This window comes from Etheostoma cragini, chromosome 12 (genome assembly GCF_013103735.1).
Source record: "Etheostoma cragini isolate CJK2018 chromosome 12, CSU_Ecrag_1.0, whole genome shotgun sequence".
NCBI lineage: Eukaryota > Metazoa > Chordata > Actinopteri > Perciformes > Percidae > Etheostoma > Etheostoma cragini.
Genome location: NC_048418.1, coordinates 16,934,006 through 16,960,268, shown reverse-complemented (window position 1 = coordinate 16,960,268; position 26,263 = coordinate 16,934,006). Strand labels below are relative to the sequence as shown.

At 40.8% G+C, this 26,263-nt stretch overlaps 3 protein-coding genes and 1 long non-coding RNA gene across 5 annotated transcripts in view; 1 reads left to right on the top strand and 3 right to left on the bottom strand.

Annotated features, from left to right (window-relative positions):
- LOC117954306 overlaps positions 1 to 8,351 on the top strand; it is a 23,038-nt gene extending 14,687 nt beyond the window's left edge. The window contains exon 3 of the long non-coding RNA XR_004658793.1: positions 8,277 to 8,351. This is a non-coding gene — a long non-coding RNA (uncharacterized LOC117954306). The remainder of the gene's footprint in view (positions 1 to 8,276) is intronic.
- plk3 (polo-like kinase 3 (Drosophila)) lies at positions 7,253 to 16,352 on the bottom strand. The gene is made up of 15 exons (XM_034888002.1): positions 16,017 to 16,352; positions 14,966 to 15,073; positions 14,728 to 14,844; positions 14,281 to 14,410; positions 14,075 to 14,162; positions 13,500 to 13,595; positions 13,134 to 13,332; positions 12,818 to 12,944; positions 12,503 to 12,618; positions 11,186 to 11,306; positions 10,999 to 11,082; positions 10,351 to 10,513; positions 9,728 to 9,857; positions 9,417 to 9,527; positions 7,253 to 9,253 (listed from the first exon to the last, which is right to left on the bottom strand). Exons 1-15 carry the CDS (start codon positions 16,230 to 16,232, stop codon positions 9,056 to 9,058), a joined length of 2,004 nt encoding a protein of 667 aa, XP_034743893.1. The 5' UTR covers positions 16,233 to 16,352; the 3' UTR covers positions 7,253 to 9,055.
- Positions 16,353 to 17,245: 893 nt separating this feature from the next.
- On the bottom strand, positions 17,246 to 21,879 carry cacybp (calcyclin binding protein). Of its 2 annotated transcripts, XM_034888004.1 has the most exons (7): positions 21,603 to 21,879; positions 20,549 to 20,759; positions 20,332 to 20,428; positions 20,008 to 20,107; positions 18,828 to 18,922; positions 18,231 to 18,405; positions 17,246 to 18,200 (listed from the first exon to the last, which is right to left on the bottom strand). In XM_034888004.1, the coding sequence occupies exons 1-6, from the start codon at positions 21,618 to 21,620 to the stop codon at positions 18,240 to 18,242; spliced, it is 687 nt and encodes a 228-aa protein (XP_034743895.1). In that variant the 5' UTR covers positions 21,621 to 21,879; the 3' UTR covers positions 17,246 to 18,200; positions 18,231 to 18,239. The 2 variants fall into 2 exon arrangements, with proteins under 2 accessions (XP_034743895.1, XP_034743894.1); XM_034888003.1 differs by having other exon boundaries at positions 17,246 to 18,405.
- Positions 21,880 to 23,204: 1,325 nt separating this feature from the next.
- Positions 23,205 to 25,186, bottom strand: mrps14 (mitochondrial ribosomal protein S14). The gene is made up of 3 exons (XM_034888747.1): positions 25,049 to 25,186; positions 24,055 to 24,219; positions 23,205 to 23,825 (listed from the first exon to the last, which is right to left on the bottom strand). The coding sequence occupies exons 1-3, from the start codon at positions 25,169 to 25,171 to the stop codon at positions 23,643 to 23,645; spliced, it is 471 nt and encodes a 156-aa protein (XP_034744638.1). The 5' UTR covers positions 25,172 to 25,186; the 3' UTR covers positions 23,205 to 23,642.
- Between the last annotated feature and the right edge of the window lie 1,077 nt (positions 25,187 to 26,263).

Sequence of the window (26,263 nt, the reverse complement as noted above, 5' to 3'; positions counted from 1 at the left end):
GACCCCAGGTGCAGACTGTGCAAGGATGCCCCTGAGACAGTACAGCACATAACAGCAGGGTGTAAGATGCAGGCAGGAGGAGCGTACATGGAACTCTATAACCAGGTAGCTGTCATAGTGTACAGGAACATCTCCCGCGAGTATGGGCTGGAAGTCCCAAGGTCAAAATGGAAGACACCTCCTAAGGTAGTCAAGAATGGCCGAGCTAAGATCCTGTGGGACTTCAAGATCCAGACTAACAATAGGGGATAGCTAACCAACCAGACTTCGCGTTGATCGACAAACAGCAGAAGAAGGCAGTAGTGATAGATGTGGCAATCCCAAGGGACAGCAACATCAAGAAGAAGGAACACGAGAAGCTTGAGAAATACCAAGGGCTGAAAGAAGAGCTTGAAAAGATGTGGAAAGTAAGAGCAACGGTGGTGCCAGTGGTAATCAGAGCACTGGGGGCTGTGACCCCCCAAACTGGGAGAGCTACAGCAGATTCCAGGTAAAACATCAGAGGTCTCTGTCCAGAAGAGTGCAGTCCTAGGAACAGCTAAGATACTGCGCAGAACCCTCAAACTCCCAGGCCTGTGGTGGAGGACCCGAGCTTGAGGACGACACATACCACCCCACAAGGGGTGAGAGGGGGATTTTTTTTTTTTTTTTTATAATGGAAATAAAAAGTGAAGTACAAGTACCTCAAATTTGTACCTATGTATAGTAGGCTACTATAAGGTGCTTAGTTACATCCACCACTGGTTATGATTGACTGACGACTGACTGCCATTGTTGTTGGCAGAGGAGGAAAGACCAGCAGGCCAGCACGTGTATCTGAAATTGAGTATAGCTATCATATCACATGGGATAAGCTCTGCAGCACATTGTTAAAAGTAAACTTTTAAGATTAAAATAAAGTTTTTAAAAAGAAAAAAAAGAGAATGATTATAAAGAGAGATCTAAAATGGGGAAAACAGAAGTAATCCAGGAAACAGGACACCTGAGATGCTGTGAAAGAACAGGGATTATTTTTGTGTTCCTCCTGAGGGAGACATACTTTTCTGTGTTAAGGACGTTGATGGGAAAGCCATAAACATAATAAATATATGTGGGAAATGAACATGCCCTTCTGAACAATGCATCAGGATGTACCAGGTCTGAACGCAGAGTCGTGGGAAGGGAAAGGGTTTGATGAAACTGTTGCAAATGACTCAACGACTGAGTGGAAACGAGCGCTAGCCTAAGAAACCCTTCAAAAGCAACAAAAAAAACACCCGCACATACTCACACAGGCCTTGGCTTGGAGCCTTTGCTGGAATCCATATGAGGAAAGAGCATTACAATGGCCTCACACACATTGACACACACACATTGAATGGGGCTGGGGAGAGAAAGCTCTTGAGAAAACAGAAGTTACTAATTAGGTAAAATTGGCCCTCAGCAGTTAGATGTCTGGCGGAATGCTTCCTCTCTCTCTCTCTCTCTCTCTCTCCCTCTTTCTCCCCCCCCCCCCCTCATCTGTCTCCCTCCAGATGTTTGACTTCCTGATACTCTGACTTTGGTTTTAGTGCTGTTTCATGTTCTGTTGTCACAGCAGGATGCATTGTGGCTGATCATTAGTGAGGATGAATAATGACACCAGCTGTGAGACTAAGAAGTAGACACGGCAGAAAAAAAGGACATATACCATGTTAAACCGGAGACATGAGTTACAGAGTATGTTTATTAAATAGATTTCAAAGGCTTCTGTCTGTATGTAGAATATCTTGAAACAGGAAGTCTACAAAAGAATAAAATGACCATGAAATTGATTTTTCACTTCCCTGTATGCTCTTTTCAACCAACCTTCATGAATATGGAAGCAACTGCAACTGTCCTGTTAAATCATCAGTCACTGTGCTGCTTGTCCAAGTAAGGCCATTTCATTGTTAACATCTAAAACCATTCAGGATTCAAAAACAACATCGCTGTGTGTAAATGAACACAGGGCTACTATACTATGGCTAAGTAGCTTTTTCATTTTTACTTGACCTTTATTTAACTAGGCAGGCCGTGGGGAACAGATTCTCATTTGCAATGTTGACCTGGCCGGAAATACAAAATACAATAGACAACATAAAATATAGAATTAATTAGGCACTGCAAAGCCGGCACAAAGTGTAGAATAGTGTGCAATATGTGCAACAATTCAACTAAATAATGGGGCATGCCAGAGATGTTGAGCTTGACTCTGAACAATGCTGCTCCACGTCCTCTATATGAATCATCAACTGGTTACGATCAGGAGTTTTTGCCATTGCGTCATGCATGTAGCCATCAAGTGTGTATCTGTATCTTCTCGTTTTACAATGGAATAGAAGGAAACATTCACTGTCGGCGGCAAGAAATGTGAGTCTTGCTTTTGTTCGCTTTTATGTAAAATGTTTCAGAAATTACTTTTAGCTTCAAGTGGCCGGTATCATCTCGAATTGCATGGCCTAAGTGGCTGCTAGAATGGACGGTGTAGAAACAGTTACTAATAAATAAAAATAAAACTATAAAATACTGGTGTCTGCTTGCTCATGGAAACATCAGGAACCATGCAACGAGTTTGCAGTGAGGCACGTGTCTTCCGATCTGTCTTTCTGTTTAATTTCGTTTGATTTGACAAAAGTGTGACGAAGACTGTAAACTGTATTTAAATCGCGAAAAATGTTGTCTTTCTTGAAAAGGTTTGATTCGATTCCAAATGCTCAGAAACAACAGCACCTTCTTTGCTGAGTCACCGCGGTGTTCTCAGACCGGATGACATTCTCCTTTGTGCTTTTAATGTGAAACAGAGGGAGAATGGTAAAAAGGAAACACACTTCCTGTTAGACTGGTGTGTGACGCGCATGAGTGTGTGTGATGCACAGGCGGGAACATGACATCAGCAGCAGGATCCCGCATTAAGGACGTGCCACAGCCAACGAAAACACACACTCAAAAACCCACACTCACTCACATCACAGCCAGAAAAAGAAATGACCAAGGGTCAGTGGAAGAGTAACAGAGGAAGGGAAGGATGTCCCCTCCTTTGACTGCTTTTCCATGCCACCCACTTGGATTTGCATCACACTCCAAGCTTCAAACATCTCACAGATCACAGTAAAAATGATGCTTTTCCCCCTCTGTGCATGTAAGTAAAAAAGTTCCAAAAAGTAAGCAATCCTCACAAAACCAACGCTTGTAAGTGAAGAGTGGTACAGGATAGTGGGGGACAGTTGAAATAGTCTCTGTGATTTACAGAGTTATAAACATAACACATGCACAACAAAAGGCATTGGCAGGTCTGTCAGGTGGGTTTGGAGAATGTCAAATAAAATTACCGTTGATATTGATTGGATTTACTGCTTCCTAACTCTTCCCTGTTAGGGGAATAAAAAAACAGAGCCTGTTTAATGGATGACTTCGTTCCAAATGGAGGCTCAGATCTTCATGCTGAATGGCTGGCGCTGTTATGAACCTCCATTCAAGAAACGCAGGCAGGGGAGACGGTTTGCAGTATCATGGCTGTTATACATAAATATTAATGCAGCTATGGAAATCAGTAATAGCATCCCCACATAAAAGAATGACTCAAAAGGAAGCCCACACTTAAATAAAGATAAGAGATGTTGATGATTTCTTGAAGTGACGTTAAGACCATTGCAGAGACTATATAATTAGTTCAGTTTTTGTTCCCCACATATCTGGAACAGGCTCCCAGAAAACTACAAGACCACTGAAACTCTTATTTTCTCTTCTCCTGAATAAATGTTTTTAGTTGTTTTTAATTTCTCTTTAATGTTTTGTGTAACGCACTTTGGATTGCTGTGTTGCTAAAATGTGCCATACAAACAAAGTTGTCTTGCCCTGCTGGCCTCGATGTCACATGTGTTTCCTAACACAGGAAATCATTTTAGACTTGGTGGTGGGTGGGTGACCTCGACAGAAAAACATGAAGTAAGGAGATTTTCCATCTTGTAAATGTGTGAACAATATTTCCCAGTTGAAAATAAAAGGTTGATGTAATAATACTGTGTGAATGCTCTCTTGTTGTTCTCTTTGTGACGTCAGCTAACAGACTCTTCACCTTCCCTCATACTATCGGTACACTTATTTCAACATCACTTCCGAAAGAATAATGGGGGTTTGCGTCTTTGGGAACTTTTAAGTACAGCCTTTTTGCACACGTATAACCATTTTATCATCATATTACAAAGTTTCCTTTCTGACGAATTCCGACAAACATTTCTTATCTTCTCAGAATATTTATGATCTGCATGCAAGTCCACCTCCTTTTGCCATCAGTCTGTGACAGAAACCATTGAGTGTCACCAAGCCGACCCAGACCAAGTTCTGTCATTGCATGGTCTCCCTCCCTATACACTGCACAATCACTTTTTTTGTTGTTGATTTGACCAGAATAAAAGAGAGAGAAAGAAAGAAAGAAAGAAAGAAAGAAAGAAAGAAAGAAAGAAAGAAAGAAAGAAAGAAAGAAAGATCCTGAGCAATCATATTGCTGAAGGGAATGGGCATATTGCCATTAAGGTGTTGTTGTACAGTGTCTGAAGAGCTTACTGATACTGTGTTTTCAGCTGCGGAGGTGATGCAATATATTTCCAGGATGTATCCCCGAGTCCACATTCCAGTTACAATCAAATCTGATTTTGACAATTTTTCAGCAGAGACACCATACTGTAATACGTGTGTTTGAATCCCTATTGATTAGGTTTAAATGGCATTGTGTATTTTTTCTAGTCTCTCCTCTCCATGCTGTCTACTGAGAGCTTCAATTCAGTCCAAACAAGTTGCTGTTGTTGCTGGGAGCATAAAACGCAGTACTTCTTGTGAATCGGGGGATTTAAAGGCAACAAACGTAAAGGCTTTTCTAAACGGAGTATGGATGTCATTGCAAAGGAAGAAGCAAAAGGGATGTTTATGTCAAAGATTATTAATCCTAAAAAAAACTCTTTTGACATGCAACAACAGTGAGTGTGAAGATGTGAGCGGAAGTCCATAAATTCAGACGTTCTCTCATGTAAAAGGATCTCAGTTTCATTTATTTGGCATTTATCTAAGAGCACAGCAACATTGCAAAAGATCTAACCAAATGCATTTGAGACTAAAAACTTTCAAAAGGAAAATTATGACCCAGTCTTTCCATTAACATCCATCCCAGTTACAGACCAACTTCCTGATTCAACCCCGACCTACTCTACTTGCAGTTATTGTGTACACATGGCTGTGTGATCACCTGACCGCTTGTGTTTCTTGAGGTGAGTTTGACACAAGTTATTAGGAGAAATAACGGCAGCTATCCATTAATTTTACCCACATTTAAGTTTTTTTCTTTAATTTTTCCTTGATTTTGGGGCACCTTTGGACCACATATACTGAGGACTGCAGTTGTGTAGTACAGCATTGCAGAGTCACAAAAAAAGATAAGGAGGCAGGCCTGGGAATGTATTCAGAACTTGGCAAGCTTCCCTCCTTTATTTGTACCTTCAAGTGTGAGCAGCAGATTACATCAGTAATTTAGGAAGAGATAACAGTTGCATAACAAGGGCACAAATCAACACATCTGTTTTTGTATCTGCATGTCTCTCTGTGACATTGCCCATTTGTGAAAGCATTTTGCTAAATTGAAAACAATCATGCCTAGATTTGCAGGGCTGAAAAGCACACTGTGTGGAGTATAATAGCATAGAATTCAGATAGAATTTAACAGTGGAGATTCTCAGTTACACCTCTGAATTAAGTGAACAGTTTAAGATGTGACATCAGCATGTTTCAGCCTCAGAGTCACATCAAAAAAATAATGTCTTGTTTCTGCTCCAGTATGCTGCGTGCAGTCCGACCAAAAGGGATGATGGATGAAGCTTTTCTCTCTCCTTCTCTAGCTGCCAAAGTGAGTCTTGACTACCTCGAGGCCATTTTCTTTAGTATACACCTGATACAGCCTATGGTACACACACAAACACACTCACACAACGCAAAACAACCCGCTAACAAGGCTGCAATGCCTCTGTCTGTGTTCACGGTAAACAGAGCACTGCTGCATCGTTACATCAGTTAACAGTGTGGCATGGAGCCAGGCTGTGTGTGTGTGTTTTCTATGAATTTGTACTGTATGTGTGTATAAGTCAATTTTGTTTATGTGCGTTTGCATCCAAATGCAAAATACGTGTGGGTGTGTGTGTGTGAAATCACAGGCCTACAGTATGTCCATGTTATGGTATTCCATTTGTCAGGTGCTTGTTTTCTCAAATTTCAACCTCCTCACTACCCAAGAATTCTGCTTGCAAAGAAAATCAATGAAAGGAAGCCCTTCTGGTTTGTAAACCTGCACTTGCCTTTAAGGTATTCATGTCTATGGAAACTATTGCCGAGAACATAGAACAAAAAACTGCGTCCCTTTCTTCCACAGAAAATATAACTTGTTCAACAAGTTTGAAACAGTGATGCAAGACTCTTTGGCTACATCCACACTAACTTTTCCTTTGTGAACGGCATTTTGAAACAAAAACCATGTCCATCCACACAAGCGTTTAGGCTCTGAAAACAGAAGGCAGATTTAGTCTGCGATTGAAAAATTGTGGATATTTAAGTTGAAAATACATGGGAGAAATAATGGTGAAAAGTAAGACCAGGGATTTATTTGCTTTGACCATTGATGAGGTGGAACAGGTACTAAAGGGTATGTGAGCCTAGCTAACTGATAAGACTGACTGACGTGGGATGTTCACTAGATCTAGTACACTTTGTTTCATTGCAGTTAAGATACTTGCCAAGATGGCCATACTAAGCAGGATAGCAGAGGAAGTTAGGTTAATTGGTAGAACTTTCATAAAACAAGACTCATCTGCATAGTGTGGTACTTTAAACATGGCTGTCGAGCTTTGGACAGCCCTGTGCAGTAGATGTGTAAGCCATTGGGAGGTTCATACCATCAACATATCCACTTTAGTTAAAAATTACTTTTACCAAATAAGATAACATGCATTATTTGTGATTTTTAGCTTGACATAAGAGACACTTGTCACAGACTTTTTATGCGAGATGTAATACAAAATAACTAGTAGATGAAGACCACTAAGTTTTAGTCTAGTTCATAGAGCTATATTATGCTCCAAATGTCATCTAGCAAGAGGGTAGCATGATACAATAGTCTGTGTGCATACGGCAATCATCTGGTAAAGGTAAGCAAGTTTGAAAATGTTATCTCCAGTCTCAAAATCAAAAGTTTTCAACAAACAAGAGGATAAGATCATTTTTAATAAACTTTATTGTCCCATTTCTCCCCCCCTAAATATTACATACAAAAAAGGTGATTGGAATTGAACATTTTCTTGTGTCAAGACAGTTACATTTTCACAATAAATAAAAAACATGTATAAATAAAAAATAAATAAACACAACATTATGTGCCAAAAAAATAAAGACTCTTCTAAATTGGCAGATGGCTTTCACAATGTTGGGTTTTTTGAAAACACATGTACATAATACTTGCATTCCAGGTCACAGTTTTTAGGATACAACTCTGGGTCGAGAAAGCAATGTAAACCAATAAGGATTACAGAACAACAGAGTACAATGTTTTCTTTTTTTCCCCCCATAGTAGATATTACTTTGATATATACTTATGATACCAGTTGTTCTAAAAGCTTATACCAGGTATTGAGTGTAGTGCTATTGGACTTACTTTTAAACTTTGCTCATAGTACAAATGTAAATCCCACCTGTAAACCCATCTCTCAAATCTTGTTTGTATCCAGCTTGACATTCAAGGGTTGTTATTGCACAGACATCCCTCAGAAAGGCACTTTTATCCCCTCCCTCCACAAACCAATTCTCCAGCCAACAGTTGGTTTACCAGCATGTGTGGCACACACATTCACCTACTGCGTTGTGAATTTAAAAACTGATCTTTTTTTAAAACCAAAGAAAATGCTTTTTGGTATCTGGTTAAAAACAATAAAATATGACAAGTGGTAGTAAAAAGGTTTTGCTTTCCAGATGAACTGTCAAAAGAAAAGAAAAAAATAATAATGAGTGCAAAATGTGTTGCTCCCATAGCCCCTTTAGTAAGCTGTACCACATCAGTGACATTTGTTTCTAACAACTACAACATAAACGACCAAAGTGATGTTGGATCAGAAGAAGCAATATCCTTCTCCAAACCATCATCATGGTTTATCACCATCATCAAATAAGGCCAGGAATGTTATTTGTGCATGTGAGGTCAAGATCGTAGTGTGAACCAATAGTTGGCTCAACTTTGTTTTAAAAAGAAAAGGAAAAAACTTGAATGTGCGCACCATAGTCCAAACAGGGCCAGAAACCCACTGAGGTTAGGAGGGTCTCTCGCTCTCCTCCAAATCAAACCACACTTCTTCCCCAAAAGCATCTCTGCTGTAAGATCACAGTTCCACTGCAAATCAACAGGTCAAATTACCTTGCTGCTAAAATACTTCAGAAAAAAACACAGCCGTAAAGAATTCCGGTGGCAAGATTATCCTTGTTTCGTTGCAAGCAAGTAAGACAATTTTAGTGTTTAGATACCTTTGAGAAACCATGCCTGGATTATTGGCTTTCAGGGGGAAGCGGAAAGCTGCAGGGTTGGTTGGTGGCTTTGAAAGATCCACCCAAGAAGCAGTGGGTGAGGAAAGGTATTGGGGAGTTTGGGTGTTCATTTAGCATCTGCCTGTGAGGGATCCATCATTTCAGGCCCGGTAGGAGGAGTCTCTTATTTTAGGCATCAATACCTTCCAGGTGGATGGATACCTTTGAGACATAAACTGGACAGGCACAAACCCTTGAGACATATGCTGCATTTGGCAACTTCCTGACTTGATATTCATCAACGTCAATCAATTTGATAATCCGCTGCCTAAGCACCAGTTTAGAAATATATACTCTTCTGAGGAGCCTTCAATACGTCAAGTCTTCCCAGCGGTGTCTTGAGAAATTCTATCAACCAGCCAGGCTGCCTTAGAAGAAGAGATGTCAAGTCGGGTCAGCTCGATTGCGTCGGCCAATCAGGCAGCCTGGGAGGCACGGAGCTGTGCTCTCAGGCGTCAGCGTGGTGTTGGAGCAGCTGGACCACGTATCGCAGCCGGTGTCTCAGTTCCGAGGTGCAGCCCATCTCATTCAGCATGCTGAGGAGGTAAGTGTATGAGACGCGCTCCCGGCTGATGTAGGTGAGCAGGTAGGAGTCATCTGATGACTTGCACAGGATGATCTTGGTGTGGTCTGCGTAGAAGTTAACCTGGATGGGATTACAAATCACAAGCAGGAGTTAAGAAGAGTTTTCAAAATTCCCCCAAAAAGTGTCAAAGAGGGGAAATGGATTTTCTTGAAACATACACTACTTGTTTTATTAATAGTATCTATATGACTCTAAATCTAAAAATGAATGCGCTTTTTCGAACCTGTAGAGTGCCATTGTTGAAGAGCATGACGAGAGCATGGTCCGTCTTCACCCACTGGAGCAGAAGAGGAGGACAACCTGATACTTGATCCTCACAATGCAGATCTCCACCCTGAAGGACAGAAAACATTTAGTTCAGATCACAGGTTGTCATGTTAAAATTGTTCTCTAATAGTTCTTAGACTGCTTTAAAATCTGCAAAACTTAAGTTCCAAAAGGGACTCTTCTCAGTATTTGCAAACCAGTAATTTCATAGTTAAGTAGTCAAAAAACTAATGCAGACTTCTAGCTAAAACTTTAACCCGCCCCTACCTCCATAAGGTTCTGCTCCATGTAGTTGGCCATGAGCTCTACAATTTGCTTCTGGCTGCGAAGCTGCTCAGGTAGCGAGTCGGCGGCGAAGGTGAAGTGTTTGTTGTCAGGCAAGCAGTAGTGGACTGTCCTAGTACAAGGGAAAGAAGAAATTGTATGAGCATGTCTAGTTTGGCTATGTGGACACTAGGGGTGTATACGATTCAGAAAATGTCACGATTTGATTAACCAATTCTTGAAAATAAATATATTACATTTACTGTATGCAAGCATGTATATACATTTTCTCATGTGGATTTGTTTGTTAATTTAACATCCTTTATGATGTGTGTGTATGTTGTGTGATGTCTGTAAGCTACTGGGAACTTGAATTTCCCCTTGGGGGGGGGAGATCATAAGTAAGTAAGTAAGTATCAAGCCAATAAAAAAAAAATAAAAAAAATCACGATTTGACTATGAATTGACACACCTATTAACACCTACCAATTGCACACCTAGTGGACATGCTATGCAAGTATAGTTGAACGCTTACTCGAACCGGTTCAGTTACTTGAAGTTCAAAGTACAATGTAAATGTTTAAATGACACCTTAAGTAAACGCTGTGGCTCTAAAAGGTACTTACTTGCGTTGGTCACAGAGACTGAGACGGGTTCCTTCGTTGAAGAGCACACCAATGCTTTGGTTTGAGAGCTGGTAGCCAAAACCATATTTGTTAGAGTAATCGACCCATTTAGTCACCCACAGGAAGGACTGGGGCCTGGACAAACACGGTGGGTTTCTAGTGGCTGGAGAGATAAAGAAGAAGAGAAAAAAAAACATTGTAAGGGATCACGGAACTATTTCACAGCTAATTAACATCAATCATGAGTAAATGCAGGACACGAATGGTAAAGTTTCTATTTCCAAGACTAAGTCAGCAATTTCCTAGAGAAGAAAGCTATAAACCTAAAAAAAATAAAAAAGATGCTCTGGGCTACATGAGTAAGCAGATATTCAGAAGACGTGAAAGAATGGCTGAGGAACAGAAACCAATCTAGTTGATTACAACTTTAAGAGTGGTTCTGCATCATGTGTAACTCAATGCAACAGGAACAAAGATATGGTCCATGTAAAAGACAGCAGTCCATTTCTTTAGCAAGTCAGGATGTGTCAAAGCACAGGACAATAAAAAGGGAGTAGCAACTATAAACACACTGTCAGTGAGATCTGGCCATAGGGCACAAAAACAGCTCATCATCATCATCATCCCCCTTGCTTTGTGCTTTATTACCTGCAGGCATGGTGGCCAGGCAGTTGTTGAGAACTTTCATAGCTGATTCAGACACAGCTGCAGGCGTCAGGGCGTCCTCACACGCTGGAAAGAAAACCAGGAATTGTGAAATATTGATCACAGAAGACAAAAAGGAATACAAAATGACCCATCTATCTATACTCAAAAATAAAATATTGGGGCCTACGTTCAGTGCTGCTGGCCGTGGTGCCCTTGAAGGAGCGAGAGATTGACTTCCTGGACTCCTCCTCAGCCGGAGTCGGATCCAGAGGCACAGAGTTGACAACCTGACTGATGGGACAGGGCACCTGGGCAGGAAAAATACATATGGTTAACACCGACAACATTTGAAGTAAGAGCAGAGGACGGAAAATATGACATGTCAAAGAAAGGTGACCTCAGAGATAACTGCATGAGACTCAACGTGTTCTATTAATGCTCACACACTTGCAGGTCTAAAATAAAACGTAAAAGTCCAAGGTGTTTGCGGTTGAATGTGTTCATCTTGTGCATCTTGCTGCCTTTGCGCTGGGGTGAAACTACTTTTTGCACCACAGTTTCCTTATTTGTGCTCTGCAAGCATGCCGCAGGTTTGATACGTAGTTTCTAATGTCATGTTGCCAGAAAAAGTGTTTCTGAACTAATCTGGCGTCACATCTGTTGCATGTCACGTTTTCTGCGTACATACGCATTTAAAAAAAATAAAAAAGTAAACAGGATCATTTGACAACTACTTTGTGCAGTCAGCGTATGCTTTTTGACTACGAGCTGGTTTCTCAGCACAGGCTCACTATCATGCGGGCAAGAATAATTCACACCAAAAAGCAAACAATGTTGTTCCTATTGGGATCTATAAATAGCAACTAGACCAGTCTGCATTAGCAATTGGCCAACTGAGCTTCTTGCTGTTGTGGCATTTGGTCTCAGCTCTGGTTCATTTCAAAATGAACGCATCCATTAGTGTTAAGTGTGTGGCGTCGAGACTGTTGCCAAGTATGCAGTAGCAGTTTTCTCAGATCCTAAAAAAAAAAAAAAACAGCCGGCCTCAATAAGTCTAATGCACTTGTTACTCACTAAATAAGACATTAACGTTTACCATTAAAAGGATTTCCAGCACAATACAAAGTCTTACACACGGCAATGTCACGGACAAACATCAATAGCCAGAAAAACTAAATTCTAAAATCATTAAGCATGATTCCTTTGAAATGTCTGTTTAATCCGAACCATAACAACTCATATGACTGCCCCATATTTAGTCAGTCTAAGCTGGTCTGCAAAGCATTCTGAGATGGCATTCTCCTTCATTTAAAACATTTACTCAGCCAATTTCCATTGCAGTGCCATTTGGATGCAGAGCAATTATCTGCCATGGAAATGTATACCTCTGTACCACTTAGGGATTTGTGTTACCATATTAGTACCTGCATCTATCCTACTATAAGTAAAAAGGCCAACATTTTTCTTCCAGACATGGGACAAAATTTAAAAACTGCATATGTACCTCATTGGGTCCCACGGTCTTGTAGCTGATCTGCCTGCTGATGGAACACTTAACGATGCCCGACACCAGCTTGGAAATGTCTTTGTCATCTTTTTCCTCGCACGGAATCTTCTCCACTGTAAACAAAAAGGTTTTTGCATTGTAGTCACAACAAATATGTTTAACCACAGCAGTGTTTAGATACCTCCAGTACCCGCACCAAATACAAGCTGGTTCTAAAGTTAACATTTTTTAAAATGTCAATTCCCATGAGCCAAACTAGATTAACGAGATCACTCGAGAGTTGACAGTCACTTGACTTGTGCTGCTGCTCACCTTTCGCTTTCTTCTTGCCAAAGAAGCTTTTTGCCATTTTAGTGAAGAATTTCTTGGCAGGGCTGGGGGGGTGGAGCTCCGGCACCATCACACAGCTGCTGGGGGGAAGCTTATCAGGGGTGAAACCCTAGGAGGATGAAGAAGGGCAGAGAGGGTGAGGAGGCTGTAAGAGGGCCAACATGATGATGTCAAGCACTGACACGCGATATTCTTTTCTAGTTTGAAGCACCATTATTGTCCCCTATCCCCCCCCCCGAAAAAAAAACAACCTTAATGGTTTCTTTAAACGGACTAAATTAGCATGACTTTCCCGTACTTTGGTGAAGAATTCGTGGTTGAGGATCTGATCCAGCGCGAGTCTGTCGCTGGGGTTTTTCTGCAGGATGCCTGAGATGAGTTTCTGTGCAGCGGGGGAAAGCGAGGATGGCAAGTTGTACCGTACTTCCTTTATACACTTGTAGGTCTCCTTCAGGTCAAGAGTCTCAAAAGGAGGGTTGCCGCACATCAGTGTATACCTGAATGGGATTAAGCAAGGCAACCATTAGTCAACTAGATTAGATACACAAATAAGGATTCAATGGTTGGGTATAATGCCTTCACTGCAGATTTGAGATAAAGCTAAGCTAAACAAAAAGATACAAAGAACACGCCAATGTTACTTCACATGACTGGACAAACTCACATGACACACCCGAGGGACCAAACGTCAGACTCCGTGCCATGGCCCTGTCTGTTGAGTACCTCTGGGGCCAAGTAGTTGGGAGTCCCACAGATTGTTCTGAGAAAAACCAGTACAGGATAGAATCAATGCCTCAAACTACTTCGGCCCTGTAAGATGCATCATTGCAGAGAAGGAAGTAGTGGTTTTTCTGCTGCTCTCATTCTTCTGGTATTCCACAGGAAGGTGTCAAACTGGTATCGAAACTATGCTCTAAGCGCTACATTCAACTGCCACTTGGAAACCGGTTTAGTCAGGTACTTTATTTTTTTTTAGGGTGGGGGGGGGGGGAAGTAGTGGGAGGAGGAATGTGCTTAGTAACTGACGTAATGGTTTTAGGTTATCGTGAATCATGTAAGTTTAGAAGGTGGTAGGACTGTGATGTTCAGGTTCTTAGAGGTTATGCTTGTTTATGTACAGTAGCCACTGTTTAGCAATGTTTTTTTTTTTTAATCAAGTGTATAAATTGTTCCCAAAATCTTCTTATTTTTAAATCTCGCTCAAATATATATAAAAAAAAAGAAAGAAGAAATGCATACTTTTTCCTCTGCTCGACAGTCTCCAGCTTAGCAGCGAGGCCAAAGTCTCCCAGTCGCAGCTCCATGTTCTCGTTGACAAAGAAGTTGCCTGAAAGAGACAAAACCATTGGTCCAGTCAGCATTCCATAGATAACATGTGCGTGCCCCAAAGTCAACGGATTCCTGGGATGCTTGTCGAGTGTGAAAGCTGCGTTTTGGTCACATACCGAGTTTGAGATCTCTGTGCAGGATCCCTCTGCTGTGGAGGTATTTGAGGCCAGAAATGATCTGTTTGAGGTAATATCGCACTTCTGGCTCTGTGAGTGTGTGTCTTGCCTTCCAAATATGTGCCAGGGACTGCAGAGAGAGGGAGAGAGAGAGAGAGAGAGAGAGAGAGAGAGAGAGAGAGAGGAGACTTAACTCACAACCCCACACCATCACTGGGACAGCACAACACTACCACAGCCGCATAGAAGTTACATGCTGCTGTGAGTCAGGTGGATGCCTCATCAATAATGAGGCTTTGTATACTTGAACCATTGTAAATTGAATGACATACATATAGTGTGTTTATTCCCTACTGTACCACTGAGATGCAATACATAGCAAGCTGTATATAAGCAAGCAAAACACATAGGCTGTACAGACTGTGATAGAGATTTCTGAAGTCTCACCTTCCTACTACAGAGCTCGAGGAATATGTAGATGTTTTCTTGGTCTTCAAAATGATGAGAGAATTTCACCACATGCTTGTGGTGAAGGGTTTTGTGGAGCTCGATCTCATTTGTTATCTGTCAAAACAATGGGGCAATCGGTCAGTTTGTGTGCATATTTCAATCCTAACACAAATCAGATGAATTCCAGTTAGGCATGGGCCTCTCTGTGAGAATAAACATGCTGGATTGTGTGTACCTTGTCTCTTTGGTGTGGTTTGGACACCCTGCTCTGTGGAATCACCTTCACGGCATACATTTTGTTGCTGGAGAGGTCTGTCATCTCATAGCATCGAGCAAAGCCACCCTTAAGGGAGACAAACAGGATGATCAGTCACAACAGCAGCAGGTTGAAACCCTGCAATGGCCATACATTAACGTGTATGAGGATTAACAGCTGTTCAGCAATCACAATGATTCAACAATCATTTAGCCCAATTCTGAAAGGCTGCTGAGGAGGCAAAGAGAGGAAATCCAAAAATAAATCGATGCAGATGCATCATTATATAATCAAGATAATGATATGAGCATTTGTTGTTGCCTTCAGATGCTTCATGCATCCAACAACCAACCCCTAATGTGTTCACTGCTGTCTATTATTCACGCATTTTTCTAAATGCTTTCAAGGCTATATGTTCCGAGGACATGAAGGCTAAGGCAGACTGAGCTGCTGCATTCATTAACCGTGAATTTGACAGAGACGTTTCCAGCTCTGCGGCAGGCAGAGGAGGAAAAAAAAAAAAAAAAAAAAAGAGACCTGGCTGGCTTCCCGACGCAGACTATAAGACGAGCAACATGTTGACACGGTCGCTCCATTCATTCACACACGCACATACAGTGTCAAAAAAAAAAATTGTAAGGAAGGGAGGCATGGCATAGTCTGTCAGACAAATCATGGGGTTTGGGGTCTGAGATGTCGTTAAAATGCGACGATTCTTCTCTAGGACTTCATAAATCTTCGGTTTTCATACATGGTGTTGCCAATCATGTGTACGCATGAGCTGGGCACACCTTGCGCCTGATTCATTCAGCAATGACGCGCACAGCAGGGGGAGATTTGCCACATCCACCACGAGGTCATTCCCTATTCCCGCATCAGTGTCACACCTGGAAAAGGGCTAATAATGACTTTTAATCACAGACAGCTTCGGTATGGCACTAAAAACAGCGATTCGTAAGCTTCTAGAGCCTAAAAGAAAGATCCCTGTGGTGAAGCGAGACAAGCACATGTAGAGTTAAAATCTTCGTACCTTTCCCAAAAGCTTCCCTTTACTGTAGGATCTTCCCGTTTTGGAGTCTGTCACCACCTGGGCCAGCTCCGGCTTGATTTGTTCGGGTTTATTCCTGCTGGTTTTCACCGGGGCAGTGGACTGTTGGGGTCCCCGGTCCGGAGCAGGCTTAAATAAATCCGCATTCATGGCGTGGCACGAAATACGCTGCGCCGCGGTGAAACAACCGGTATCCATTTAACACGGCGGTAAAAATGGTCAGTTCGTAGAGATATTCCCTTGGCTCGTTTTCTCGGTAGTTTGTCTAGTGCGTAACCGTGCGTCCGCCTCATCCAACCGTATCCATCTGGCCTGTCTGAGGGCTGCGCTCCCAGCTATATAGGAGCAGCGACGTCACGGGGCAGGGGGCGGGGGGAGGTGGTGCACTGGTGGAGAAAGTTCAGACGATTTGCTCAGACATAATCTCAATAACGAAAAAAATAAATAAATAAGCACATCTCGAATGTAAGAAAAATATGAATCAACCAGCTCATGAAAAAAGAATCGGGTTAACTCACGTTGGTGTCAGTGCTGCTGTGAGGCCAATGCCACGCTGTAACCATAGACTGTTAATAATATAGTCCATCGCTGTAACCCTAACAGTTTTGTTTTCAATGTTTGTCATCTTTAATTTACGCTCAGTGTTTATGAAAGAGTCCCTGGGACTCATGTGATTACGTAGAGTGTGACCCCTCTTTATTCTAATGCTAAATTCTCAGTAATACAGGCCTACTGTTAGGCTATAAATCTGGTCTCTCTACTGTTTGGTCTTTCATTATTCTACAAATTAACAGCACAATCAAAAAAATCTTGGTTCTCTGTGTAGGCTGTGTGAAGTCCCCGGAGAAACACGTCAACTACTCATCACTGCTGCCACCTGGAGGACAAAACGTGACGTTATGCTATGACTCTGTAAAAGCAAGACTGGGCCATGAACCATCAAAATCTGCATCACAAAGTCTGTGTTTGGACCATTGCTCATTTTACTATTTATACTATGCAATGTTCTTTAAAAAGGGGGTAAGCTCTGAACTCTAGTAATACGTTCAGGTAGATTTGGTCTTTAAGATTACTATGCCGGCCTCTGTGAAGGCATATCTAATTAATGACAGCATGCATGGTGGGGCCTGCAAGTCTAATGCATAGTTAGTTAACACAGTGAGTAAAATATGCTGACCTCAACACCAGACCACAAACACAAGCAAAGCCAAATCAGTTCCAGATGTATATTTGTGAGAACTCCATGAACAAATTAAGAGCAGACAACAATACATGTAAGATAATGACATAAGCCAGGGTAAATAATTAACATAATTAAACATACATTTCAGAATTCACAAAAGCTAGAGGGAAATAGGCAACTTCAACAGAGCTGTAAAGAGGAATTATAGTGGGAAAATCCCCAAAGAAATTGTAGAGAATTACAAAGAATGTGTTTAGAGCATTACACAATGCAACAGGAATGGGTAAAATACATTAAATCTGTCAGACACAGACCTATGCACTAATGGGGATTATTACACTGGACTGATGCACGAGCAGTACGGACTTTGCAGCCATCATTTGAGCCATTTATGGAATGACAAAAAAACCATCATATATGAAGACATTAAAAGAAGCCAGAAGAGCCCTTTGGCTATTTTCGTAAAGGAATATGAGCCTGACATTGGCAAATGTACTTTGAAACAGCTTAAATATCAGCTTAGTTTAGCTGCACAGGAACAATATTAAGATGTGACTTTACAGAACATGTCTCACATATTTAATTTACCCAGGTCCAATTTGAACAATGAATTACTAACAGACATTAATCTCAGGAAAAACAACAACTGCATTGTGGTCTTTTAACACATCAGATCTGACATTACAAAAAAAAGTGATGAAAATGTGTATATCTTTTGCTGTTATGTTGCCATCTGCTGGACACTGCAATTATGCTTGTACACATATTTTCTGTGCCATTACCTGAAAGGTTTCTGCTTCATGGTCTATCAATATCAGGACATTGGCAGCCTGATTTACAAAGCAGGACAAAATGAGGCCTTCTGGGGCTTCGACATCAATCATGAACCTTTTTTTATGAGCTGTACACTGAATTCATAGATTTTGTGGATATATCCGTACAACATTTAATATTCAAGTCATGTCAGGTGCATCCCTGGCAGCTCTCACTTGGTCCTGCTGTGGGCATATGGTGAGGGCAGTTCAGATGTCCATCATGTCTTCTCCTCCTCGAATTTTCTTCTCTTGGGACTCTGACCAGGCTTTGTTGATGGTTCTCTTCATCTCGTCGTCTCCCTCCGAGTAAATCTTCTTCAGCATGGTCATCAGTCCATCGCTGGGGTCTGCACTTTCATCAATATTGGGCTTACTGTTGAGGTGCACAGAAAACAATTGGAAATGTTTGAGTTTATCTGCTGGGATTCTCATTTTGCAGCTTGCACATCGGCTGCGTATACATGCTATACACAGTGACACCTGGCTCACAGATATGGTACTGCACTGCAATGTCTCAAGAGTGATGTTTGGAGTGATTGGCCAGATGTGTATGAGAAACCAGCTAGACGGTTGTTATGGTATTTTTACCCAACTGCTCACAGCGGTTGTGACCTTAGCCCCTGAAAACAATTTGCCTAAGCAGTTGCAGTGGTACTAAATTATACTTCCATACAATGCACAATACCTTGTACAAATAAAATTCATAGAAAGCATGCAATGGCCTTATGTCACTTAAATTCCCTGCGTTGTGCAAATTACTTGAACTAAAACTAATCAGTGGTTGTTTTAACTCACTCTTTCTCCTTTGTCTGCTTTTCCACTGTTGTTAGGCACTCCCACTGCTTTGTTGCCTGCTTCTTGCACATGACCAGGACCATGTCTGTTTTTATCTTTTGAAGGAAGAAAAGATGGTCACAGGCCTTTCAAAAACCAACAGGAATCTGTTACTCTAATTTTTCCCCAGAAGTAAGCAGATTCAACAAAGGGTACAATGCAAGTTAATACTGAGCCTGAATTCGGCAGCTGGAAAGAAAAGAGACTCCCGGATGCCCACGTCTCAAATTTCCCATCTTTACCTTATTTGCGTAGTGATATTTTCGTCGCTACCGCATATTTGCATTTACTTTGTGTGCAATCTAATGAATGCGCCATAAAAAAAAAAGATTTAGTGATTATATTTAGCCATAAGCACTTGATTAATAATTGTAGTAAATCAAGGATTATTAACCGTGTTAAGGACTGTAAGTGGGAACAAACTGCTTAATGCGTATTTCTGATGCAAACAAAACAATACCAATGTGTGCTCAGGGTTTTCCCTGCCTCTATACGACCTTAGCGGATGAACGTAAAAACATTGTGGAGAGCACCTGATGACAAGCTGACTCACTGGCCAGGCCTCAACTCGTTGTCTTGTGCACATGTGCAGATGACTCGCGTACACAGTGGCACAAACACTGTCACGGCTACACACAAACACAATGCAAACAAACAGTAAAAGCTGCTGCAGCCCATTAGCGAGTGGGCAATGGAGAGAAAGAGGGAGGTATGTTTGTCGCCAAGTATGAAGTTAGCAGTACGGCTGTGAACGTCAACGTAGTCAAAGTGAGGGGGGTAAGCCACAGAGGGCTTGCAACAATTTCAGCACGGGCTCACTAACTTAAGATGGGCTGACTTTTAAGGTGGACCAGCAACACAAACTAGACTAAGCTTTATGTAAGTATTTGTATGATGATGTCACTTGTAAAAAAAAACTGCTAACAATCTTTATTTTAAAACAAAAAGTGTTCCGAGAGAGGTGAAATGAACTATCAAAATCCTGAAATTGATTGAAGATCCAGTGTTATGACTTATATATTTTAGATATTCTGGCCCATTTCCTGCTTTCACTTTCCATAAAAAAAAATAAAAAAAAGACTATTCTAAACTATCAAGTCTCAAGTCTATTCTTCTAACTGATGAATATGGCTTTATTTACCTTTTTGTAGCTGTCCTTTTCATCAATTGCAAACAACAGGTTGAGAATTGTCATCTGATGGTTTTTTCCATCAAGATCCTTCACCAACACAGACAATGACCTGCAAAAGAGAAAATACAATTAATTGTGTGTAACGTGATAAATAATTACACTGTATTTATTAATAAATGAATAAATACACACACACACACACACACACACACACACACACACACACACACACACACACACACACACACATATATATATACACATATATACATACATACACATACACACACACACACACACACACACACGTATATATGTTGATTATCACTGTACCTTTCTGTAAAGTTGACCTCCACATTTTCTGATGGAATTTTGTGTACATCCTTCAATGTAAGATAAATTTTGACAAATTTCTCCGACTGGTCCCACGCTAAAGAGAAGAAAGTTAAAGTGTGAACAATTTTCAAAGGCTTTTCAGCTCTTTCACACATCTTAACTGTACTTTCTTAGAAATAACAGGGGTTGTCTTACTAAAACAACGGCACCATACCATAGCTGTTGATCTTGACTGTGTACGCTGCTTTAGAGGGAGCCGATTGGTCTGCTTCTCTCCTGGCTTGTTTCCCTTTCTGTTGTCTTTTGACTGAGAGCTCTTTCTCCACCTTCTGCTGCTCCTGCTTTAGCAGCTCCTGCACTCTTTTCCTCTCTGCCTTATCCAAAAGTGACCCCAACTCCAGCAAATCTGCCTCCAACTGGTTGATCTGTATCGGGGAAAGAATTAGACAACTGAGAAAATGCATGATCCTACATTCGACCATTTAAAGATAGCTCGACACAATATATTGCCCAAAAAGATCATTTTAATGCCAGTCACCCTGCAGGGGAAATGTAAAAGCGTTTATCACACTGGCATTATTATTTAGTGATATTTATGCCTTGTGATATAAGTTAGCTGGAAGAAGTTCAATAACGTTAACTACAGATGAGGGATACTAAAGTAAATGGCAGCTAGTCATATGATGCTAACTTACTAGAGTTAACTAAACTAACAGCCATAGAGATGGATAAGACATATAGATTGTCCCTATGCTTAGTTACTCGACCACTGTATTGAAATAGCCTAACATTAGCTAAACGGTAGGCTCTCAATTAATCTCGCCAAATAATGAGCTGCGGCGTTAGCTGCCGTTAGTTATGTTGGCAGTACGAGAAGTTTCTAGAATGTTCTGTTAAACTCCAGTCAATGATAGCTTAGCTCTCGCCAGCTAGCTTCTGACACATGCCGCCAGACATGCACGTTATCTTTGGCAAGTAACGTTACGCGTTTGAGTACGTTCTGATTAAAATGCGCTTTCTTCTTAACGACATAACATTAACATACTTCTTAAAAATAGGGACGAATTAGCTAAGATATCTAACGTTAGCTAACGTAGCACTGCATGGAGCGTCAGTTATATCATGTAACATCTCGTTAGCTAGCTAGCTAGCTAGTTGTAGCAAATTCAGCCACCTCAACTAACGTTAACATTACGCTCGCTATCTGTCTAGCTAGCTTGTTTTGCCCTCTCGGCGTATACAAAACTGAATCAAAACATTATGTTTACCTGTTCGGTAAGATCCATTCAGGCTTTATGAGTTATGTTAGCTAGCTACGTTCAGAACTGTAATTGTGGGTGTCCTCTTCCCGAGTGAGTCTGCACGTAACGTTACTTTCATCAGCAATCCCCAGAGATCACGTTATCCTCCCATTGACAGTTAAAGAAAGTCTCCTCCTCCAGCTCCTCCTCCTCCTCCTCCTCCTAGTTCTCCTTCTGCTACAAACAATGTTTAAAGTGCATGCATGTATGTATAAAGAGAACATGTCGCCATCTAGCGTAGCGGGGTGTATCATTCATAGACCGTATATATATTAACGGTCTATGGTATCATTATGTGTGCACATCATGACGTTAAACAGTCAACAGGAATACAAACACAATTGTAAATAAGTTATATTCTGGATATTAAACCTGTTTCAATTGAATAAAATCCCTTTAACATGTACTTGTTTTTCCCATCTCCATGAGTCCTTTGAGTCTCTACTCCCATTACATATCTACCACCCTGTCCTTCAATCTTTCTCTTTCTACCTTGAACTTCCTACAACCTATCAGCACGTTAAACCGTTCCCTTGCAGTTAAAAGTCCCCCATTTAGCTGACGTGCTTTTTCATTATGTATAAAGTAGCTCCGAGGCCTGTATGTCCTTATGTCATTTTTACAGTCTATCCAATCTTAGTCTACAAAAACTGCTTCTTCTTTCCTACATGTACCTTTATTTCTCAATAATCTCTATACTATAGTTATTCATCCATTTATCACCTCTAGGATTGACAACTGTATTTCACTGTATTTTGGTTTCCCCCACTCCAGACTCCAAATGGTCCAAAACGCAGCCGCTAGACTTATAGCTGGTAAAAGGAAAAGACAACACATCACTCCAGTTCTGGCTCAACTGCATCGGCTACCAGTGAAAAACAGAATGGATTTTAAAATATTACTATTTGTCTTCAAAGCCTTAAATGGACTAGCTCTACATTATATTAGTGACCCGCTCACTCCATATTTTGCCCCCAGATCACTCAGGTCATCTTCACAACAGATCCTCCTAGCACCTCACTCACGCTGCAAAACCAAACATGACCGACTGGGAAGAACTGTTGCTCCCATCAATGCAAAACAAATTTCCCTCGGGGGGCAATAAAGATTTAATTCATTCTTCTTTTAAATGTGCTATATAAATAAAGTTGACTTGACTTGCCCTTATTGTAGTTATTCTAGATTTCCTGTTAATGTGTCATTATTTCATGATGAATTTATGACCTCCTTTTTGATTAGTGGCTGTTGGCAAGCCAGCTCATACACTGCACCACCGCCACCCAGCCGCCATTGTTCACCTGAATGTTCTTTTAAGTTGTTATGCCTTCTTAGAGTAAACATCTTATCATATGTTCTGATTATAAAATGGATACAATTCTTAGAGTCACAATTTGAACAGTCTTCATTTTGGGTGATTCCTTAGTCACTTAACACTTTAGAGAGGTAACTTCTTTAACCACATTACCACATTAATACGACTAAAAAACATAACTAGTCTCTGTATCAAATCCTACATTTTTTTTGTATTAAGTATAGTAAATAAATAATAAGACACTTGTAAAGAAAAGCTTTTAATGTACAATAATATTTATTCATCCATTGACAGTTGCTCCTTTGAGGAGTCCCATTATCATTGCTCTTTAAATAGTATATGTATTATATTGTTTTTCATATTTAGAAGAGCCATAATAAAGCAAAAGCAACTTACTTCCTGGGGCACATATAATCTACAGAATGGATATCTTCATGTCCTTAGCATATACAAAATTCTGAAGATATGCTGCAGTGATCTCAGTGGATTCACATAACACATTAACACCTTCCTGGCTTTTGAGAGTAGAGGTGGAACTGTTTCATTACGGTCAATACCAGTAAAAAAAACTCCAGACATTAAAAGGCCAAAACAAGTCTGTATTGCATGCTGTTGTCCTGCATTCCTTATAATAACCACTAAAACAGCCTGTTTGTTTAATGATCCAATCCAACTGTAGTGTCCAATGGACCCCATCACCACCTGGCCCTCAGAATCCCAGACATCTGGTTGTGGTCAGCTAAGTGACGGAAGACAATCCGGCTCAGTCGCCACCTCCGCTTCACTCCCCGAGGTCTGGAAGTCATAATACACCTGTTGCGTATTCTCACAGGGCAGCTGTCCCTTGGTAATGCTGCGATTTCTTTATCCGCTAACTCCTGCAAAATAGTTTTAAACTGTTTAGGAATGCAGTGTTTTTTTAATATTTTAAATCATTTGATTTACATTGGATGTTTTTTTGTTTTTTTAAAGAAACATCTCCGATAATGATCACAGAATATTTGATTATGGTGAAATGTAATAAATGCTAACACACATGATAACATTTTTTTTCTCAGTCTATGAAACACTGACAAAAATAGTTTGAGTAGAAGTACTGCTTTGTACCATAAGCTCTTTGGGTAGGATGGTGTTCTTCCTTAGTGCATTGATCCGCAGTCTCTCATCAGCATAGTCAAAAGCCATCTGTCTTCTCTTGACATCCCTCAGCATCCTCCAGTCAACGTAGTAACCCCTCACCTGCTCCACTGCCCCCCAACAGCTCCTCAGGGCCTGCACACAGTGTTACAGCAGTTGTTATTGACAGTTAATATTAGGCCCCTGGGGTACCACACACAGAGTAAATAGTTCGAACTGCGTTTCTTTCAAGATCTGAACTTAACGTTGCAGGTTATTCCTAAAGCCTTTTATTATTTAGTAGATTGAAATCACTGGTCCCTGACATATAGGTGTAGTGATAATATGAGTGCAGCACCAATAAACTTACATGACTACTAAATCCCTACCACTGTTTTTCTTGTGATCACAAGGTTAATCATTCTGATTCATCCGCACCGTTACTGTTGTTAAGTACATGGTCCGCATGGGCTTTTAGACTCAACTCGGCATCCCCTCGCTACTCATCCTCATTGTAGCATCAGTTTCCTTAAGTATACCTTCGTTCACCTTCACATAACAGGCCGACATTACAGAGACTGAGTGGTGTGACGTTAACGTATGAGTGTAACAGAGCAGGAGGTAAGGTAAGGATGTATAGTCAATACGGCGTTAGCTTTTGAATCATTTCCACTTTTTTCTCACAAGTTTTGTCTTTTGCAAACACTTTTTTTTAATACCAACCGCTCGGACAGTTCAGACAATTAACTATTACGCTAAAGAGATAGCTAGCTAGCGGTTAGTTAGTTAGTTAGTTATCAACGTTTGTCACTAAGTAGGCTAACTAGCATAAGATACTACGTCAGGAAGCTAACTGGCTAGCTAGTAAGACCACTAGCTTACACTGAAAACGTTGCTTTCTCCAATCTTCTGTCAATGATATGAAATGCAGTCTTAATGAGAAACTCTTAAAACACACAATATTTTGTTATAATAGGTACAGTACCTGCTTTGGGGCGCAGACAGTGGAATAAAGGGCATTTAACCCCAAACATGCTATCCTGTGGGCTGCCATATTAAATGATGTTGTGCAAAACCACCGAAGGAGGACAATAAACCACTGAAACATCGCCACCTATTGACCAGGAGTAAGTGTGAAATGATAAATGGAAATACATCTTCGAGTTTTATGTATCAATCTATCAATTCCATTCAACGTTGCAGTCAGCTTATTATCACGTGATAATGTTTTGCCTTATTTGGGTTTGAAATTTCAGATAATGAATAATCAAGACACAATAAGTAGCCTATAAGCTCCTGATACCTACTTTTGGAGAAACAAACTGAGTATGTGACTACTGCAACTTTATTCTGAGATATTTGATTTCAAGATTATATATTGTGACGTCATACTTGAGTTCAACACCACTTTTATTGTGCCCTTTTGCAGTTTCGATTGGCAATGCGAGACTAGTTCGCTTGACTTGACCAACAGGAGCCCCATGTTAGCCGCTTTAGATCCTTGTAGTAGCCTACAGGTGGCAGTGTCGTTGCGTGAGTTTAAGCTCATAATCTCACTGACCACCAAAAGAAGTGGGGTCTTTTAGATGCTGAATCTAAACCTTATGTCTGACTGAAATCCTATTCTTCAATCAGCTGAAACCCAGACACATATTTTCTCACCTGACACCAATAATAATTTAAATTGTGTGTTTTAAGGAAGTGCATACACATATAAAACAGTATAGGTTGGTCTTCTTTCAACATATGGTTCAGCGGGGCATTGTCCTAAACATTTTTTATAGAAACAATTTAACAATTGCTCCTGACTCCATTAAAGTTTTCGCAAGCAATCCCCATTATTTTGGAGCCTTGAGCTGATGCGTTCTTGGCTAAATATTAACACATGACAAACTGCAGGCAGTGCTTCCTCTATAAAGAGCAACATTATGGAGCAGGCTGGAAAATCTGTACCGGCGTAAAGGTCCTATGACATGGTGCTCTTTGGATTCTTTTGTATAGACCTTAGTGGCCCCTAATACCATATCTGAATTCTATTTCCTGAAATCAGCCTCGGTGCAGAATTAAAGCCACTAGAGCCAGTACCACAATGAGCTTTCCACAGGACGTGCCATTTCTGAGTCTGTAGCTTTTGAGCAGGAGAGAGGGGGAGCAAGGTGGAGGGTGGGGGTGTTGCCTTCACCAACTACCACTTTGCTCA